This window comes from Conger conger, chromosome 1 (genome assembly GCF_963514075.1).
Source record: "Conger conger chromosome 1, fConCon1.1, whole genome shotgun sequence".
Taxonomy (NCBI): Eukaryota; Metazoa; Chordata; class Actinopteri; order Anguilliformes; family Congridae; genus Conger; species Conger conger.
In genome coordinates this window covers 59352776-59367326 of record NC_083760.1, presented here as the reverse complement: position 1 = coordinate 59367326, position 14551 = coordinate 59352776, and the positions used below count along the sequence as shown (strand labels likewise).

Below are 14551 nucleotides of genomic sequence, written 5' to 3'. Positions count from 1 at the left end.
GGCACCAACAATCATTATACAGCCAAAGTCATTTAAATGACATTTTCTTCCCCATTCTGACATTTGGTCTGAAAAACAGCTGAACCTCTTGACCATATCTGCATGCTTTTATGCATTTAGTTGCTGCCACATGATTGGTTGATTAAATATTTGCATTAACAAGCTGGTGTACAAGCCTACCAAATAGAGTGCTCACTGAGTGTATATGGTTGAAACCACAGAGGTTAATACAGACTTTATATCTTTTCATCCTCTTGATGTGAATGTTGCTGTGTTTTATTTCAGTCTGAAAGCAATCACTGTACTGCATTGGGAATCATTTTAAACTCAAAACCTGGAATAGATTAACTAAAAATGAAGGCAAATTGAATAAATTCAAAAGATTATGCCAAAATATTTTTAGAACTGAATTTAGATTAAATACAGATCTCACAAGGCACATTCACTGCACTATTTTAAGTGCATATGCTGTTGTGTATTGTACATATGCAATAATTGAAATGAAAATGTAATTAAATGGGTCATAGGCTTGCAAGTTTTGGGAACCACTGGTCAACTGTTTGTCTACAAAGTATTTTAGTTTCTGTCTTTTATTACATGACAAAGCCAGAGCTTTCAGAAGAAATTGTCAACGCACAGGCCCAAATCCTTTATTTATTAAGTGAAAAGACATATAAATAGCAAATACATAGGACATTGGATGTTAAATACATTACAGGCTCTTTCTCCCCCTACGACTGTTTACTGTCTCCAGAAAAGGGTACAGTATCTGGATATTTCAGTGGAAAGGTGAGAAGATGATGTTTGCAAGTGCTGAAATACAGTAATCTATCTGACAGCTACAACTTCACACCTCTCATTCAGAATCAGAACACCTAGTTTTTTGATATAGAACCTCAAGAAAGGTTTTTAGTGACATTGTACATAAAGCTCAGCAACAAGACCTGTTCAAGTACTATTGCTTTAAGAGAGAAATATACAACATATATTTTTCACAACCAAAAATTATATTAGCTTTTTGGTCAAATTAGTCATGGAGTGAAACCTGGATATTTCGGCAATAGTTAAGGAATGGAATATAGCTACAATTTCTACTGCTTTTTATTTGTTTCCTTTACAAATTCAGAAAACTTTAAGATTTAATTTGATATATGTATTTAGCATTAATGTTGCTGTTATTCATTAATAAAATATATTTTATTAAACTGACTGCATTATGATTCAGTATATATTCTATTTGAAAATAAATAAGAACTAAACAGGTATACAAGTAAAATCACTTTTAAAATCGCAAATCATATTGTGATAAAATAGCCAACATCAGATTATACTAGAACAACACTGGGATGACTGCGAACGATTATTACCGAACAGGTAGCATCTTGAGGATGCTGTAATGTATCAACCTCTTGCTGCTGGAGGCCGAATTTTTCCTCATATCTTTGTGGAATTGATGAATGGATTAAATCCGGTACGCAGGGCCAAATGTAGCCTATACTGCACTTAGTTCCATTCATATAGCCGATATTGACATCACCACTGTATTACTTAACTACCAGGTAAACCATTCACCTGGAACCATTCTGCTGAAGCTGTCTTTGTAAAAGGACATTTTTAAAGAGAACACATAGTGGTCCGCAGTGCCGTCTGGGAGCTGTCATCTGGGTTCTTTGAGCTTTGTGTGGAGCTCAGCTCGCTAGCAACCTGCGGATCTCCGTCTCAGCTAATCTCGCGGCATGTATTCAACAAGACACCGAACAGGAAGCATGTAGCATACAGAATCCACACGACTACGAGCCTTCATTTGCTAACTGCGCCGGTGTCAACGTTTACCGGAATAACCAGGCCCAACATTTCCTTGATAATACATTCAACGCTGATTCCTGTCCTCCTGTTTTGTGCCGCTATCACCGACACACATCCTTGTTTGAGTAACCGATGACTGTGTTTTAAAGCTCAAATAACCGGGACACGGTAAGCACTGGTGTTAACAGATGTCGTTAAAAGATTATCTAATTTACAGTTGCTGCTGTCACTAGCTATAATCTGTAGTGTTGTGTAGGACGTGTCAGCCATGTACTTGGCCAGCTAGGTGCCTGGCTGCCATAACATTATCATCATACACAGACACAACGTTATCTAGCTAGCTAGCTAGCTAGCTAGCTAATGACATCACTGAGACATATTGGTTTTGTGTCGTGCGTGGGTCTGACAGTCAATAAGAAAAGTATACATAATTAAGATTTGACAGTGGCTAACTAACTACGTGGTTTTATATCTAGCTGTTCAAATGTAAGCTATTTTATCATTTAGAAGATGTGTTTTTAGGCCTGGGGTAAAGCTTGTTGCTACAAGTAATGCAACCTAGCTTGCCTATCTATCCTTTATTTTGCTAACCAAAACCGCCTTGGTGATTCACGTAAAATTCAAAATCCTGGTAAGTTAGCTTGTTAACAATTGTTCAAATCTATTAACTGTTATAGTCAGTTTGTCGTATAGCTAACGTTATTGTTTCAATGGTGTCATTGTTTTGTTTTGTTTTTCGTTCGGGATTCATTTAACGTTATGTTAGCCAGCTTTCTAAGTTAGCTTACCCACCACAAATAATGATTTTGTGTGTAAAGCATTTTTTCTCGTATTGCTAGCTAGCATTGCTGCTTTGTACTTGGAGAAATCTTGAATCTTTAGTTTGATTTTGCTGCCAAGTGTTCCAAACAAGAGCCGGTTGTTTCACACAGGTGGATTGATTAACGCTTTTACGTATCTGGCGAGGATACTTCGTTAATCTTTAAATTACCATAACGGGATGACAAGATAACAATAAATTGCTAATATAGCTGATAGATAGCTGTACGTTTATCATACACTTGTCTTATTGGTGCGAGTTTAATTAACCACTTCGCCAATATCTCACACACCATACACCATACACCTTGCTTCCAAAAATGTGTTATGTGATTAGGAAATATGTCTCGTGGATCAAAAACGACTTCGCCGCCTACATTGACTCAAAGTGGGAGGAGCTGACGGTCATGTATTAGATTCGAACGTGGAAAATCTTTCTTTTTAAATTATCCTTCAGTTTTTATGTCGGGCAAACTTACCGACGCCCCTTCTTCAAACTTGCACATGACCGACACCATTTGAGTCATAAACCAGTCCAGTGTGCAAGGTCCCCATAATGACTTTTATTACAAGTCTAAATGAGCATACTCAGTATTGAACTGTCCTCACGTCCTTAACGGCATTCCTGTCTTCTGGGTTTGCCAGACAGCCCGACCTATGATTTCTGAAGTTCCAGTTACCACTGCTGCTACCAACTGGAGCTGTCTCCACCACACCCATCGAACTTTACTGGATTCCACCCATTTATGAGTAAGTGCATTTTTGATAATGTATGCAGAAGCACATTAGCTTCGGAATACACATATATTATCGCAATAGCATGAACATATCACAGGGCTTTTTGTCTCAGCTGAGTGGAACTGCCATTTAATTTTTAGATGTAAGAGATTTGAAATCCAACAATGAACCTCCAAATGAACATAACTACAGCAAGGTTCTGCTTAAACAATTAAAAAGCAGTTCTGTTGAAAATGTACATAAAAAAACAGACATGTAAATGAGTGTTTGCTTGTGTGCATATGCCTGTGCGTGTGTTTGCATGGTGATCGATAACTGGTGGTGTATTTGTGTGCGTGTGTGCTGGCACACTTGCGTGTGCATCTGTGTTGATTGGTAGATGCTGTCCCCCTGCAGGTGATGCGTGTATGTGACCTTGGCTGTGGGCTGTAGCGGTATCGTACAGGAGGATGAATGCAGAAGAGCTGGAGCTCCTCAGTGACTCCAAGTACCGGAACTATGTAGCAGCTGTGGACAAGGCGCTGAAGAACTTTGAGTACTCGAGTGAATGGGCCGACCTCATTTCTGCGCTGGGCAAACTGAACAAGGTGCAAAACTGCTCCCAGTTAGCCTACTGTCACTTCTACTCTGTGGCACTGTGCTTTCTACAAATCAGACCACTCTGTCATTCACATAGCGCATCAGTGTAGCACTTTCCGCCAGAGCCTCCTAGTCATCTACAGTATATGAAAGCATTTCATTAAGAGGAAGCCAAGCTCAGAGTATCAATTAATAATTTATCAGTAAATGTCATTCAAATCTTTATGATTTCCTTGTGTGCTTGCTTGTCTAACCTCGCCCGTCAGGTATTGCAAAACAATGCCAGGTACCAGGTTGTGCCTAAGAAACTGACAATCGGCAAGCGTCTGGCCCAATGCCTACACCCAGCCCTGCCCAGCGGCGTCCACCGAAAGGCGCTAGAGACGTACGAGATCATCTTCAAGATTATCGGGCCCAAGAGGCTAGCTAAGGACCTCTTCCTGTACAGGTAACTGAGTGTCATTTTTCTGCACAAATCCTTCACTTCCTGTTCCTGTACAGGCTCTTCTTGATGTCATACTGTGAAAAGTTAATGTATATTGGTCTGTTTGCTCTATGACCTCTGCTTGGGTCTGTGTTTGTACTAGAGATGTGTGGTGCTGACACAGTTGTGTTTTCAAAGCAGAAAACTACTGATTTAGCGCTGATGTCATTAATCATGAAGTATATTAACATAATTTATTTTAAAGCTGTATTTTACTTGCATGTTTACCTTGATGTTTGGACTGCAACATGTATTCTTTTATCAGAATTCTGGTTTCTGTACCGCTACTCTACTCCCATAAATGGTGTTTCTCTTTTTGTTCAGGAGCTGACATCTAGCACATGACATACTGTATATACAGAATAAGAAATATAATAATAATAATGAATAATTAATAATAATAAATAACATATTCATCTTCCTTACTCTCCCCCCCTACCACGTTTCCTCTGCTGCTCTCCTTCCTGTTCCTCAGCTCTGGGCTCTTTCCTCTACTCACCAATGCTGCCATGTCCGTGAAGCCAGCTCTGCTGGGGCTGTATGAAACCTACTACCTCCCTCTGGGAAAGACACTCAAGCCAGGCCTGCAGGGACTGCTGACAGGGGTCCTGCCTGGGCTGGAGGAGGGCTCAGAGTACTATGACAGGTGTGTGAGTGAGTCGCGTGAGTGAGTCGCGTGAGTGAGTCGCGTGAGTGAGTCGCGTGAGTGAGTCGCGTGAGTGAGTCGCGTGAGTGAGTCGCGTGAGTGAGTCGCGTCCGAGTGTGGATGTAAATGTCCAGTTGAGCCTGGCCCATATCATCCTTTTACTTAAAAAGCAGTCTCCCTGTTGTCCAGGACCAACACCCTGCTGGAGAAAGTGGCGGCCGCAGTGGAGCAGTCGGCTTTCTACAGCGCCCTGTGGGGCAGCATCCTGACCAGCCCTGCAGTGCGCCTGCCCGGGGTCACCTTCGTCCTGCTCCACCTCAACCGCAAGCTCTCCATGGAGGACCAGCTCTACATCATGGGCAGCGACATCGAGCTGATGGTGCGCACACACCTCGGCTCTCCCCCCCTCACCGCCATTCCCTGTCAGCCACTGCTTTTTCAGCTCTCCTCTCTTTTTTATTTCATTTTAAAAAACAATTTTCACCTTAATTTTTGTCTTTTTTTTTTTTTTTTTTTTTTCAGTTTTGAATGTCCCATTCTTTTTAAAGGTCGGACTCCTCTGTTGGTGTGGTAGTGTGCAGACCAACATCTGTGTATCTTTAGTGTAACTGTTTAGTCTGGTTGTAGTTACAAAAGGGGCTGTGAATGAATACATGTTAGTGTAAAGTGGCATCCTCTGCTCTGTGCTGCTGTGTCATTAGTGTGGAGGGGCCAGGCAGGCTTGGGGCTCAGTAGATTGATGTGTAGCCAGGTTCCTTGAGTGTTTTGTGGTCTGTTGGCAGGTGGAGGCGGTCAGCACGTCGGTGCAGGACTCCAGTGTGCTGGTTCAGAGGAGCACCTTGGACCTCATCCTCTTCTGCTTCCCCTTCCACATGAGCCAGGTACCGAGCCCAATGGAGTCCCTTCCATCAGGGATCCTCTACAGTAGGAATAATGTCCACTCCTGCGTTTCTTTTGTCCTTTCTGCTCCTTTACAGTGCCAAATTGCTATTATTGTTAGGTAGGTAGATCATTATATTTATGTAGTGCTTTTCTAGACGCTCAAAGAGCTTACAGTGATGAGGGGGAAACTCGCCTCAACCAATGTGTAGCACCCACCTGGGTGATGCACGGCAGCCATTTTGCACCAGAACACCCACCATACCCAGCTAAGGTGGAGAGGGGGAGAACAATGTTTTTGGCAATTGAATCAGGGTGGTTTGAAAGAACCCAGGCTGGGAATTTAGCCAGGACACCAGGGAACCCCCTTCTCTTTGCGAAGAATGTCATGGGAACTTTAATGACTACAGTGAGTCAGGACCTCGGTATAACATCTCAGCCGAAAGACGGCTTCTCCTGCAGCACAGTGTCCCCATCACTGCGCTGGGGCATTGGGGTAATTTGACCAGAGGGAAGATCGCCCCCTACTGTCCCACCAACTTCACTTCCAACAGCAACCTTTCTCAGGCGGTCTCCCATCCAAGTACTAACCAAGCCCACACCTGCTTAGCTTCAGCAATTTAGCAGGAGCTGGGTGTATGATGGTATGACTGCTGGCTGCCTGAGGCCAGAACATCATTTAATGCTGGAGTTGACTGGTTTGTCTCTGGTCCCTGTAGGGAGGGCAAGGGTCGGAGGTCATATGTTATCCTCAGTGGGTACAATGAGGTCATCGTTTTTTGTGTTCTGCTCCGGCAGGCGACCCGTCCAGACATGATCCGCATCCTGTCCGCAGCCCTGCATGTGGTTCTGAGGAGAGACATGTCGCTGAACCGCCGGCTGTATGCCTGGCTGCTGGGTAAGACTCTCACAGTGTGTACTGTACTTACGCGTACATGCACACACACGCACGCACACACACTCACACACACACACACACACACACACACACACACACACACACACACACACACTCGCTCATGCACTTGTTTTAGATCATCAGACTAACCGCTCTGTCTTTCACTGAATGAGGAGTGAGAAACTCAGGGAGGGGGATATGTGAATGGGACCGTCTCATTTGAAGTCCATCTGTCAGGCTGTATAAGGAATTAAGCTTAATTAATGTAGCTACAGCAGAATTACACATGAATTTGTCGGCCAGGATCGTATTACTGCAGTATCAGCCTGAGTGTGTTTGTGTGTGTTTGTGTGTGTTTGTGTGTTTGTGTGTTTGTGTGTTTGTGTGTGTGTGTGTGTGTGTGTGTGTGTGTGTGAGTGTGTGTGTTTTCTGGGGGTAGAATTTGGAGCTGATAACGTTACATTTGTACTGCACTTTCCCAAATATAGGTACTATATCTCTCTGTAACATACGCATACACACACACACACATACACACACACACAGAGTCTGTGTTTATATGTGTGTTTTCGGGTGTAGAACAGCATACTTGGATGCTGTACTACACTCACTATTTGTGGGGTGCAGGTGTGTCCTACATGTGTGATAAAGTCATGTGTGGTAGAGATGTGGTGTAGACACGGTCATGTGTGGTAGAGTTGTGGTATAGACACGGTCATGTGTGGTTGTGTTGTGGTGTAGACATGGTCATGTGTGGTTGTGTTGTGGTGTAGACACGGTCATGTGCGGTACAGTTGTGCCCCAGGTTTATTTCCTCTTTGTTCTGTCTCTTGTTGCGAATCCCTGTGGATGACCTCACTGGTAAGTGTCTGTTCTCCTGTGCAAGTGTTCATGTTCTGAACAACTCTGGAGTGATGTTTTCAGACACAGCTCTTTCTCTCTCTCCTTTGTAAATGTCTGTATGTACTCTACTTGTGTGCCTGTTTCGCTTGTGGATGTTTGCTGTGTACGTGTGTTTGTGCACATACGTGTGTGTTTATATGTATGTATGTGTGTTTGTGTGTGTGTGTGTGTGTGTGTGTGTGTGTGTGTTTGTACATGTGTGTGTTTGTGTGTGTGTCTCTCAGGCTTTGATAATAACGGTGTGAGAACAGGCCCTCGCAGTCCGCGGAACAGCAGTCCAGAAGAGCACGCCACCTACTACTGCAACACTTTCTCCAGAGACATGCTGGTGCAGGTATACACGCATGCACAGCTTCACACCAAGACACAATCATACACGTATGTACAAAACACAGTCTCCATCTCTCTCTCTCTCTCATACATGCGCACATACAGTAAGTACACACACGGACAGATGCAGGATGCACATAAATGCCGACACACCCCAATATATTGGCACGCATACAATACATGCACACAAGCAGTTGTGCACCCAGAAATCAATTGAACGACCGAGGAGATTCAGGGCAAAAGTATCCTGTGTGAGGCACACCTCCTTGTGTCTCTGGAGTCCTTTGGAAAATTATTTGAAGCGGAACTTGATCTCTGTGTGAGTTGTTGATACTCCCTGCTTCTCCAGGGCAATGGGCAAGAGGACTGTTGTGTTTTTGTGAGGGTTTTTTTTGTGCACCATCTGCTTGGAGCTCCCCTGGTGGGTGAACTGGGCACTACAGGCAGCATCTGTTCCAAAGCAGATCTTCTAAATGTGACTGACAGACCATGAAAAGGTCCCAAAACGCACACTCACTGGAGCCACCGATTCTGAATAGGCGCAGACACACACGGCGGGAATAATCGCTGCTCAAAGACCTCAAAAACAATGATTTTCCATGCCCATTTGTTTTTTTACAAAGGCAAAAACAGGCATTTTTGTCATGCCTGAGATATTGGTTCTGCATGCTGTTTGATTAGCCAGCCAAGTGCCACAGAAGTCACAAAATATAGAAAAGCAGCAATTAGAAAATCAGAAGAACAACAAGAGCAAGAAGCCACAAGCTTACAAACACAATAATACACTATAAATTTTGTTCTACCGTTAGCCCTAGAAGCAGCATGTGTCTGATTCCATTGACAGTGTGTACATGACAGTAGGAGCAGAGGCTGGTTGTAGAGTGACTCACTGCGGTGTTTTCCAGGCCATGGTGGGGATCCTGCAGGGGAAGGCCCGCGGTGGGGAGGAGGAGAGCGTTCTGATGCACGACCTCAAGCCCTTCCGTATTCTCCTCAGCCTGCTGGACAAACCAGAACTAGGTACAGCGCACACTGTTCACTGTGTATGGTGTACCATTAACTGGGTACAGTGCACACACTATGTATGGTGTGTACCATTAACTGGGTACAGTGCACACACTATGTATGGTGTGTACCATTAACTGGGTACAGCACACACTGTTCACTATGTATGGTGTGTACCATTAACTGGGTACAGCACACACTGTTCACTATGTATGGCGTGTACCATTAACTGCGTACAGCACACACTTCACTATGTATGGTGTGTACCATTAACTGGGTACAGCACACACTGTTCACTATGTATGGTGTGTACCATTAACTGGTTACAGCGCACACTGTTCACTATGTATGGTGTGTACCATTAACTGGGTACAGCACACACTGTTCACTATGTATGGTGTGTACCATTAACTGGGTACAGCACACACTGTTCACTATGTATGGTGTGTACCATTAACTGGGTACAGCACACACTGTTCACTATGTATGGTGTGTACCATTAACTGGGTACAGCACACACTGTTCACTATGTATGGTGTGTACCATTAACTGGGTACAGCACACACTGTTCACTATGTATGGTGTGTACCATTAACTGGGTACAGCACACACTGTTCACTATGTATGGTGTGTACCATTAACTGGGTACAGCACACACTTCACTATGTATGGTGTGTACCATTAACTGGGTACAGCACACACTGTTCACTATGTATGGTGTGTACCATTAACTGGTTACCGCGCACACTTTTAACTGCATATGGTACCATTAACTGGGTACAGTAGATACTGTTCACTGCATATGGTGTGCACCGTTAACTGGGTATGGACACTGTATCTGAATATATAATACACGTTGTGTGTGAATGTATCGTAAGCACAATTCACTGTGCTAGAAGTGCATGAGGCCATTTGTTTATTGTGTTTCCATGGTTACTTCTCCAGGTCCAGCGATCCTGGAGGATGTTCTGATCGAGGTGTTCCGCACACTGTACACACAGTGCCGAGCTGAACTGGATCTGCAGAACCAGAGTCCCTTCAGCAAGGACCACACCCAGCTCAGCAGGTGGGAAACTGACGTGTGGGCGCAGGCTCTAGGGATGGGCCCAAGTACTCAATCACACAGAGTGTGTGTACAACATCTAAGGGTATATACTGACAAACACTGTCTGTGCTTGTGTGCATATGCATGTGTATCTGAGTATGTGTACAAGTATACAGTATGTGTTCATACTGTATGTGTTTCTGAGTGCATCTGAGGATGTGTGTTCACATGTATGTATATATGTGGATGCTTGTATATTCATGTATGTTTTTACATGTGTTTTATACATATACATTATACAGTATGTGTATGAATGTGTATGTGTGTTTGTGTGTTTGCATGTTTGCGCTTAGATGTGTGTATAGCAGCAGTTTGACTGCTGTTGTTTTGATGTTTTTTTGCAGCAAACTGCGGGAGAACAAGAAAACGGCAGAGCTGATAAAAACGGCAAATCTTCTTTTCAACTCCTTTGAGCCTTACTACATGTGGGACTACATCGCACGCTGGTTTGAAGACTGCTGCAGGTGTGTGTTGGCCAGGTTGTATTGTGAAGCATAGTGTTTCCCTGTGTTATAATGCCAGTCTGCGCGTGTGTGTACATAGCTCTTCCTCTTTAAATCCGTGGCTGACCCTGCTCTTCCCCTGCAGGAGGACCCTGAGCTCCTGTCCGCAGGCTGGGTCTGCTGGGAAGTGTGAGGCCTCCGAGCTCTCGCTGCTGGAGTTCTGTCAGCTGGTGGACTTCCTGCTGGATATCGTTTCCCTGGTGAGAGCGGCGCCCGTACTGGCACTCCCCCTACAGTACCTACACGCCTCATCTCATATTCACACCTGGGCTGCGCCATATGGCCAAAATATCATATCATATATGATGTTTGAAATGTTATTGACAATATCATCGCGTTGTACCGTATGTGGTTTTCCGATGTAAATTAGACAAGGAGTAAGCTGGAATATACTGTAACTGTAGAAAAAAACTGGTCAATCAAAGTGCAGTAATAATCCGTTTCACTGTTCTTATTTGGAGCATGAGCACTGAAGGGGGTGAAATATTGAATAAAATTCAAAGATATATTGTCAACAAAATAAACCTAATGTGTAACTGAAAATGTTAGGCTATACAAAATATTTTTTAATCCACACTATTTTTAAAATCAGTGTCTTTATAGTGCAGAAGAGGTCTCCATGTCTTGAAGGAGCCTTTCAGAGAGAATTTAATCTTTTAGTCTAATCTCTAAGTTTTACGCAATACAGATTTTGGATTTGAGGGCTATATTTGTCTATCCCTGCCTTAATCTATCTACAATGTGTTGGGATGGAATTTTCCAATTGAGTAATATGCAATGCTCTTTTTAAAGAAATTGTGTCAAAGTTTCATTCAGAGTAGATAATTCACTATAGTTACAAATTCTTCATCACACTATTGCCGTATGCAATTTTCCATACTCATTGGATGAAAAACAATTAAATACCATTGAAGATGGGATTGAAAACCCATATTCTGTTCAGTAAATCAATATCAGTATACCTAAAATGAAGGTATAGTGCCCAGCCCTAATTCACACTCGTACACACACTCACGCTAACGCACACGCTCACACACTTGGTCTCTCACTCACTCACCTTCTCTCAGCCTTGTTGCTGGTTGCTCTTTCAGAGTGCAGTTTCACAAACTCCATCAATGTGTCGAATACAATGGAGACTTTTTTTCCTACATGTTTGTTGTGTGAGTGCACCTGTGCTTTGTGTATGTGTGTGAGTGTATCTGTGTTGTCTGTGTGTGTGTGTGTGTGTGTGTGTGCGTGCGTGCATGTCAACAGTGTATACTGTATTTTGGTCTGTGTCTGTGTGAGTTGTGTGGTGTTTATATCCTCTGTGTATGCCTGAGCATGGGCATGGGTATAACTGAGAATGTGAGGACATAACCCACAATCTATATAGAAACGTTATGGCACAAGCTACCTTCCTGACTGACTACACAGGTGGTGGGAGCATTTGTGTTTGATCTGCACTTCGTTGTACGTCGCTCTGGATAAGAGCGTCTGCTAAATGCCTTGTAAAGTAATGTAATGTAATTTGTGATTTCTCTCATCCGCCTTCATTTTAACAGTATGATAATCATTGTCCTGTTCTTCAATGGGTAGTATAATGTAAAAGTGCAGTATCTCATTTAAGCACTGTCTCTTTTCAGAAGAAACACTTCTCCCTACACTTCTCCCTACACAATTCTCAATTGTTTTCTGAGCTTTTAAGTTGATTTAAATGCAAATTATTCTATTCCACCACAGTTTTATATTATTATACAATATAAGCAGTTTGTTATTTGGACAAGAGAGTTTTCTATTTCACTTTAAATGGTGGATGGAAACAGAGAAATACCCTGACTTGCTGATAGCTGAGTCGTGCCTCTGCTTATCTAATTAACTAGCCTGGGAGAAACTTGCTGACACTGCTTTAAGTTATTTTAAATGTATGAGTCATTGTCATCCGCCCAGTCTCCATATTATATTTATTTTCGTTCAGTATTGCTGTGTTTCCTTTGTTCAATGCTCTCTCTCTAAGCACTAAGCGCTCGAGTCAATTATAAGAATTCCTTTGCTCGATTCAGTGGCAGAATTTCTATTGCATTTGCATTTCCACAATGGTGTGCATTTAGAAGCACATTTAAAATGGAATTCATCCTCCATGACAAATTGACTCCTGAATTGCTATGCTCTACCCTCCATTTAAAGGCCTACTTTGTGCGCGTGTGTGTGTGTGCAGATGCGTGCGTGTGTGTGTCTGTGCGTGTGCATGCGTGTGTGTGTGTGTGGTGTGTGTGTGTATGTGCATGTGCATCTGTGTGCGTGCGTGTGTGTGCGTTTGTGTGTGTGTGCGTGCATACATGTGTGTGTGTGTGTGTGCGTGCGTGTTTGGTGTGTGTGTATGTGCGTGTGCATTTGTGTGTGAGTGTGTGTGAGTGCGTGTGTGTGTATGTGTGTGCATATGTGCGTGTGCATGTTTGTGTGTGAGTGTGTGAGTGCGTGTGTGTGTATGTGTGTGCATATGTGCATGTGTGTGTGTGAGTGCGTGCGTGTTCGGTGTGTGTGCATATGTGTGTGTGCATATGTGTGTGTGCATGTGTGTGTGTGCATGTGTGTGTGCGTGCGTGTGCGCGTGTGTGTGTGTACCTGTCTGTGTGGAATAATTCCTCTCTGTTCTCTGCTTGCTCGTCTCTTCAAATCTCTGCTCTCTCTCTTTAAAGCCCACTAGAAGCATGAGGGTAATCTGCCAGGTACAGTACACTGCCTCTCTTTCTGCATTCCTACTGCTGTGCCAATGCTGGGGCCATGTTTCAGCAGCCAGTCTGCACATCACACATGTGCTCATTTATAATACACATAATTCATATTATAATACACATGCCTGGAATAACTGCAACTGTGATAGTTTTTTGGGGGGGAATATAATTAATACTGGTCATTGGGAGTAACCTTTAGAAAGGCCGCAGTAAAATGTCACCCCAGCTTGGCTATGTCTGTCCTGCATGTGCTGCCGGTGTAACCACACCAAATATACGAGATGAACAAAATATAATATGAGAGGACTCTAAAGAAGTGCTTTATCTTAATGGCTGTTGTTTTGGGGACAATAACTGATTAATAATTGTTTGAAGTATGGGAATTAATTGCATGCACATAATTATTATTTATTATAAGGAAATGCTGACAGTTACAACACAATAGTATGTTGAATGGAAATGTAGTTCTATGGAGCAGTGTTGAAAGTAAGTAACACCAAGCTATTGAAAGTAAGTTGTTCGGAAGCTAATCGTTGTTCGGAAGTTAATTTTATGGCATGTTTTATGAGTGTAAATTGAGTAGTGGCATCATGGCGGTGATTTTGAGCCCTGGTTTGTGCTGCCCCCTGCAGGAGACGTACATCGAGATCCAGACGGAGCATCTGCCCCAGCTGCTGCTGCGCATGGTGTCTGCGCTGACCTCTCACCTGCAGACCCTGCAGCTGGGCGAGCTCACGCACTGCCTGCGCCTCTGCTCCAAGATCCTCAGCAAGGTGCAGCCCCCCCTGGTGTCCCCCCTCGCCCTGCCACCGGGGGGCGCCAGCGCCGCCAGGGACAAGGAGGAGCGGCGGGTGAGACAGTAGCGGGTTTTTACACACTGCCGCTTTTACACAGTGCGCTTTGCTCATTATGCGTTACTGACAACAGTGTGTTTTTACACTACAGAGTGTGCTTTGCTCATTATGCGTTACTGACAACTGTGTTTTTACACTACAGAGTGTGCTTTGCTCATTATGCGTTACTGACAACAGTGTGTTTTTACACTACAGAGTGTGCTTTGCTCATTATGCGTTACTGACAACAGTGTGTTTTTACACTGCAGAGTGCACTTTGCTCATTATGCGTTACTGACAACAGTGTGT

The 14551-nt window shown here is 43.5% G+C and overlaps 1 protein-coding gene across 3 annotated transcripts in view; it reads left to right on the top strand.

Annotated features, from left to right (window-relative positions):
* Nucleotides 1-1643: 1643 nt before the first annotated feature.
* Nucleotides 1644-14551, top strand: part of dop1a (DOP1 leucine zipper like protein A) — a 34522-nt gene continuing 21614 nt past the window's right edge. Inside the window, exons 1-15 of one of the 3 annotated variants that reach the window (XM_061236673.1) lie at nt 1644-1974; nt 3275-3375; nt 3760-3950; nt 4209-4390; nt 4902-5072; nt 5262-5451; nt 5855-5953; nt 6750-6849; nt 7977-8086; nt 8988-9102; nt 10033-10153; nt 10537-10656; nt 10781-10895; nt 13374-13403; nt 14042-14260. In XM_061236673.1, the coding sequence (XP_061092657.1) occupies nt 3813-3950; nt 4209-4390; nt 4902-5072; nt 5262-5451; nt 5855-5953; nt 6750-6849; nt 7977-8086; nt 8988-9102; nt 10033-10153; nt 10537-10656; nt 10781-10895; nt 13374-13403; nt 14042-14260 (1710 nt within the window). In that variant the 5' untranslated portion in view covers nt 1644-1974; nt 3275-3375; nt 3760-3812. Of the gene's footprint in view, nt 1975-3270; nt 3376-3759; nt 3951-4208; nt 4391-4901; nt 5073-5261; nt 5452-5854; nt 5954-6749; nt 6850-7976; nt 8087-8987; nt 9103-10032; nt 10154-10536; nt 10657-10780; nt 10896-13373; nt 13404-14041; nt 14261-14551 lie in introns of all 3 variants that reach the window. The other 2 variants (XM_061236665.1, XM_061236683.1) reach the window with 2 other exon arrangements.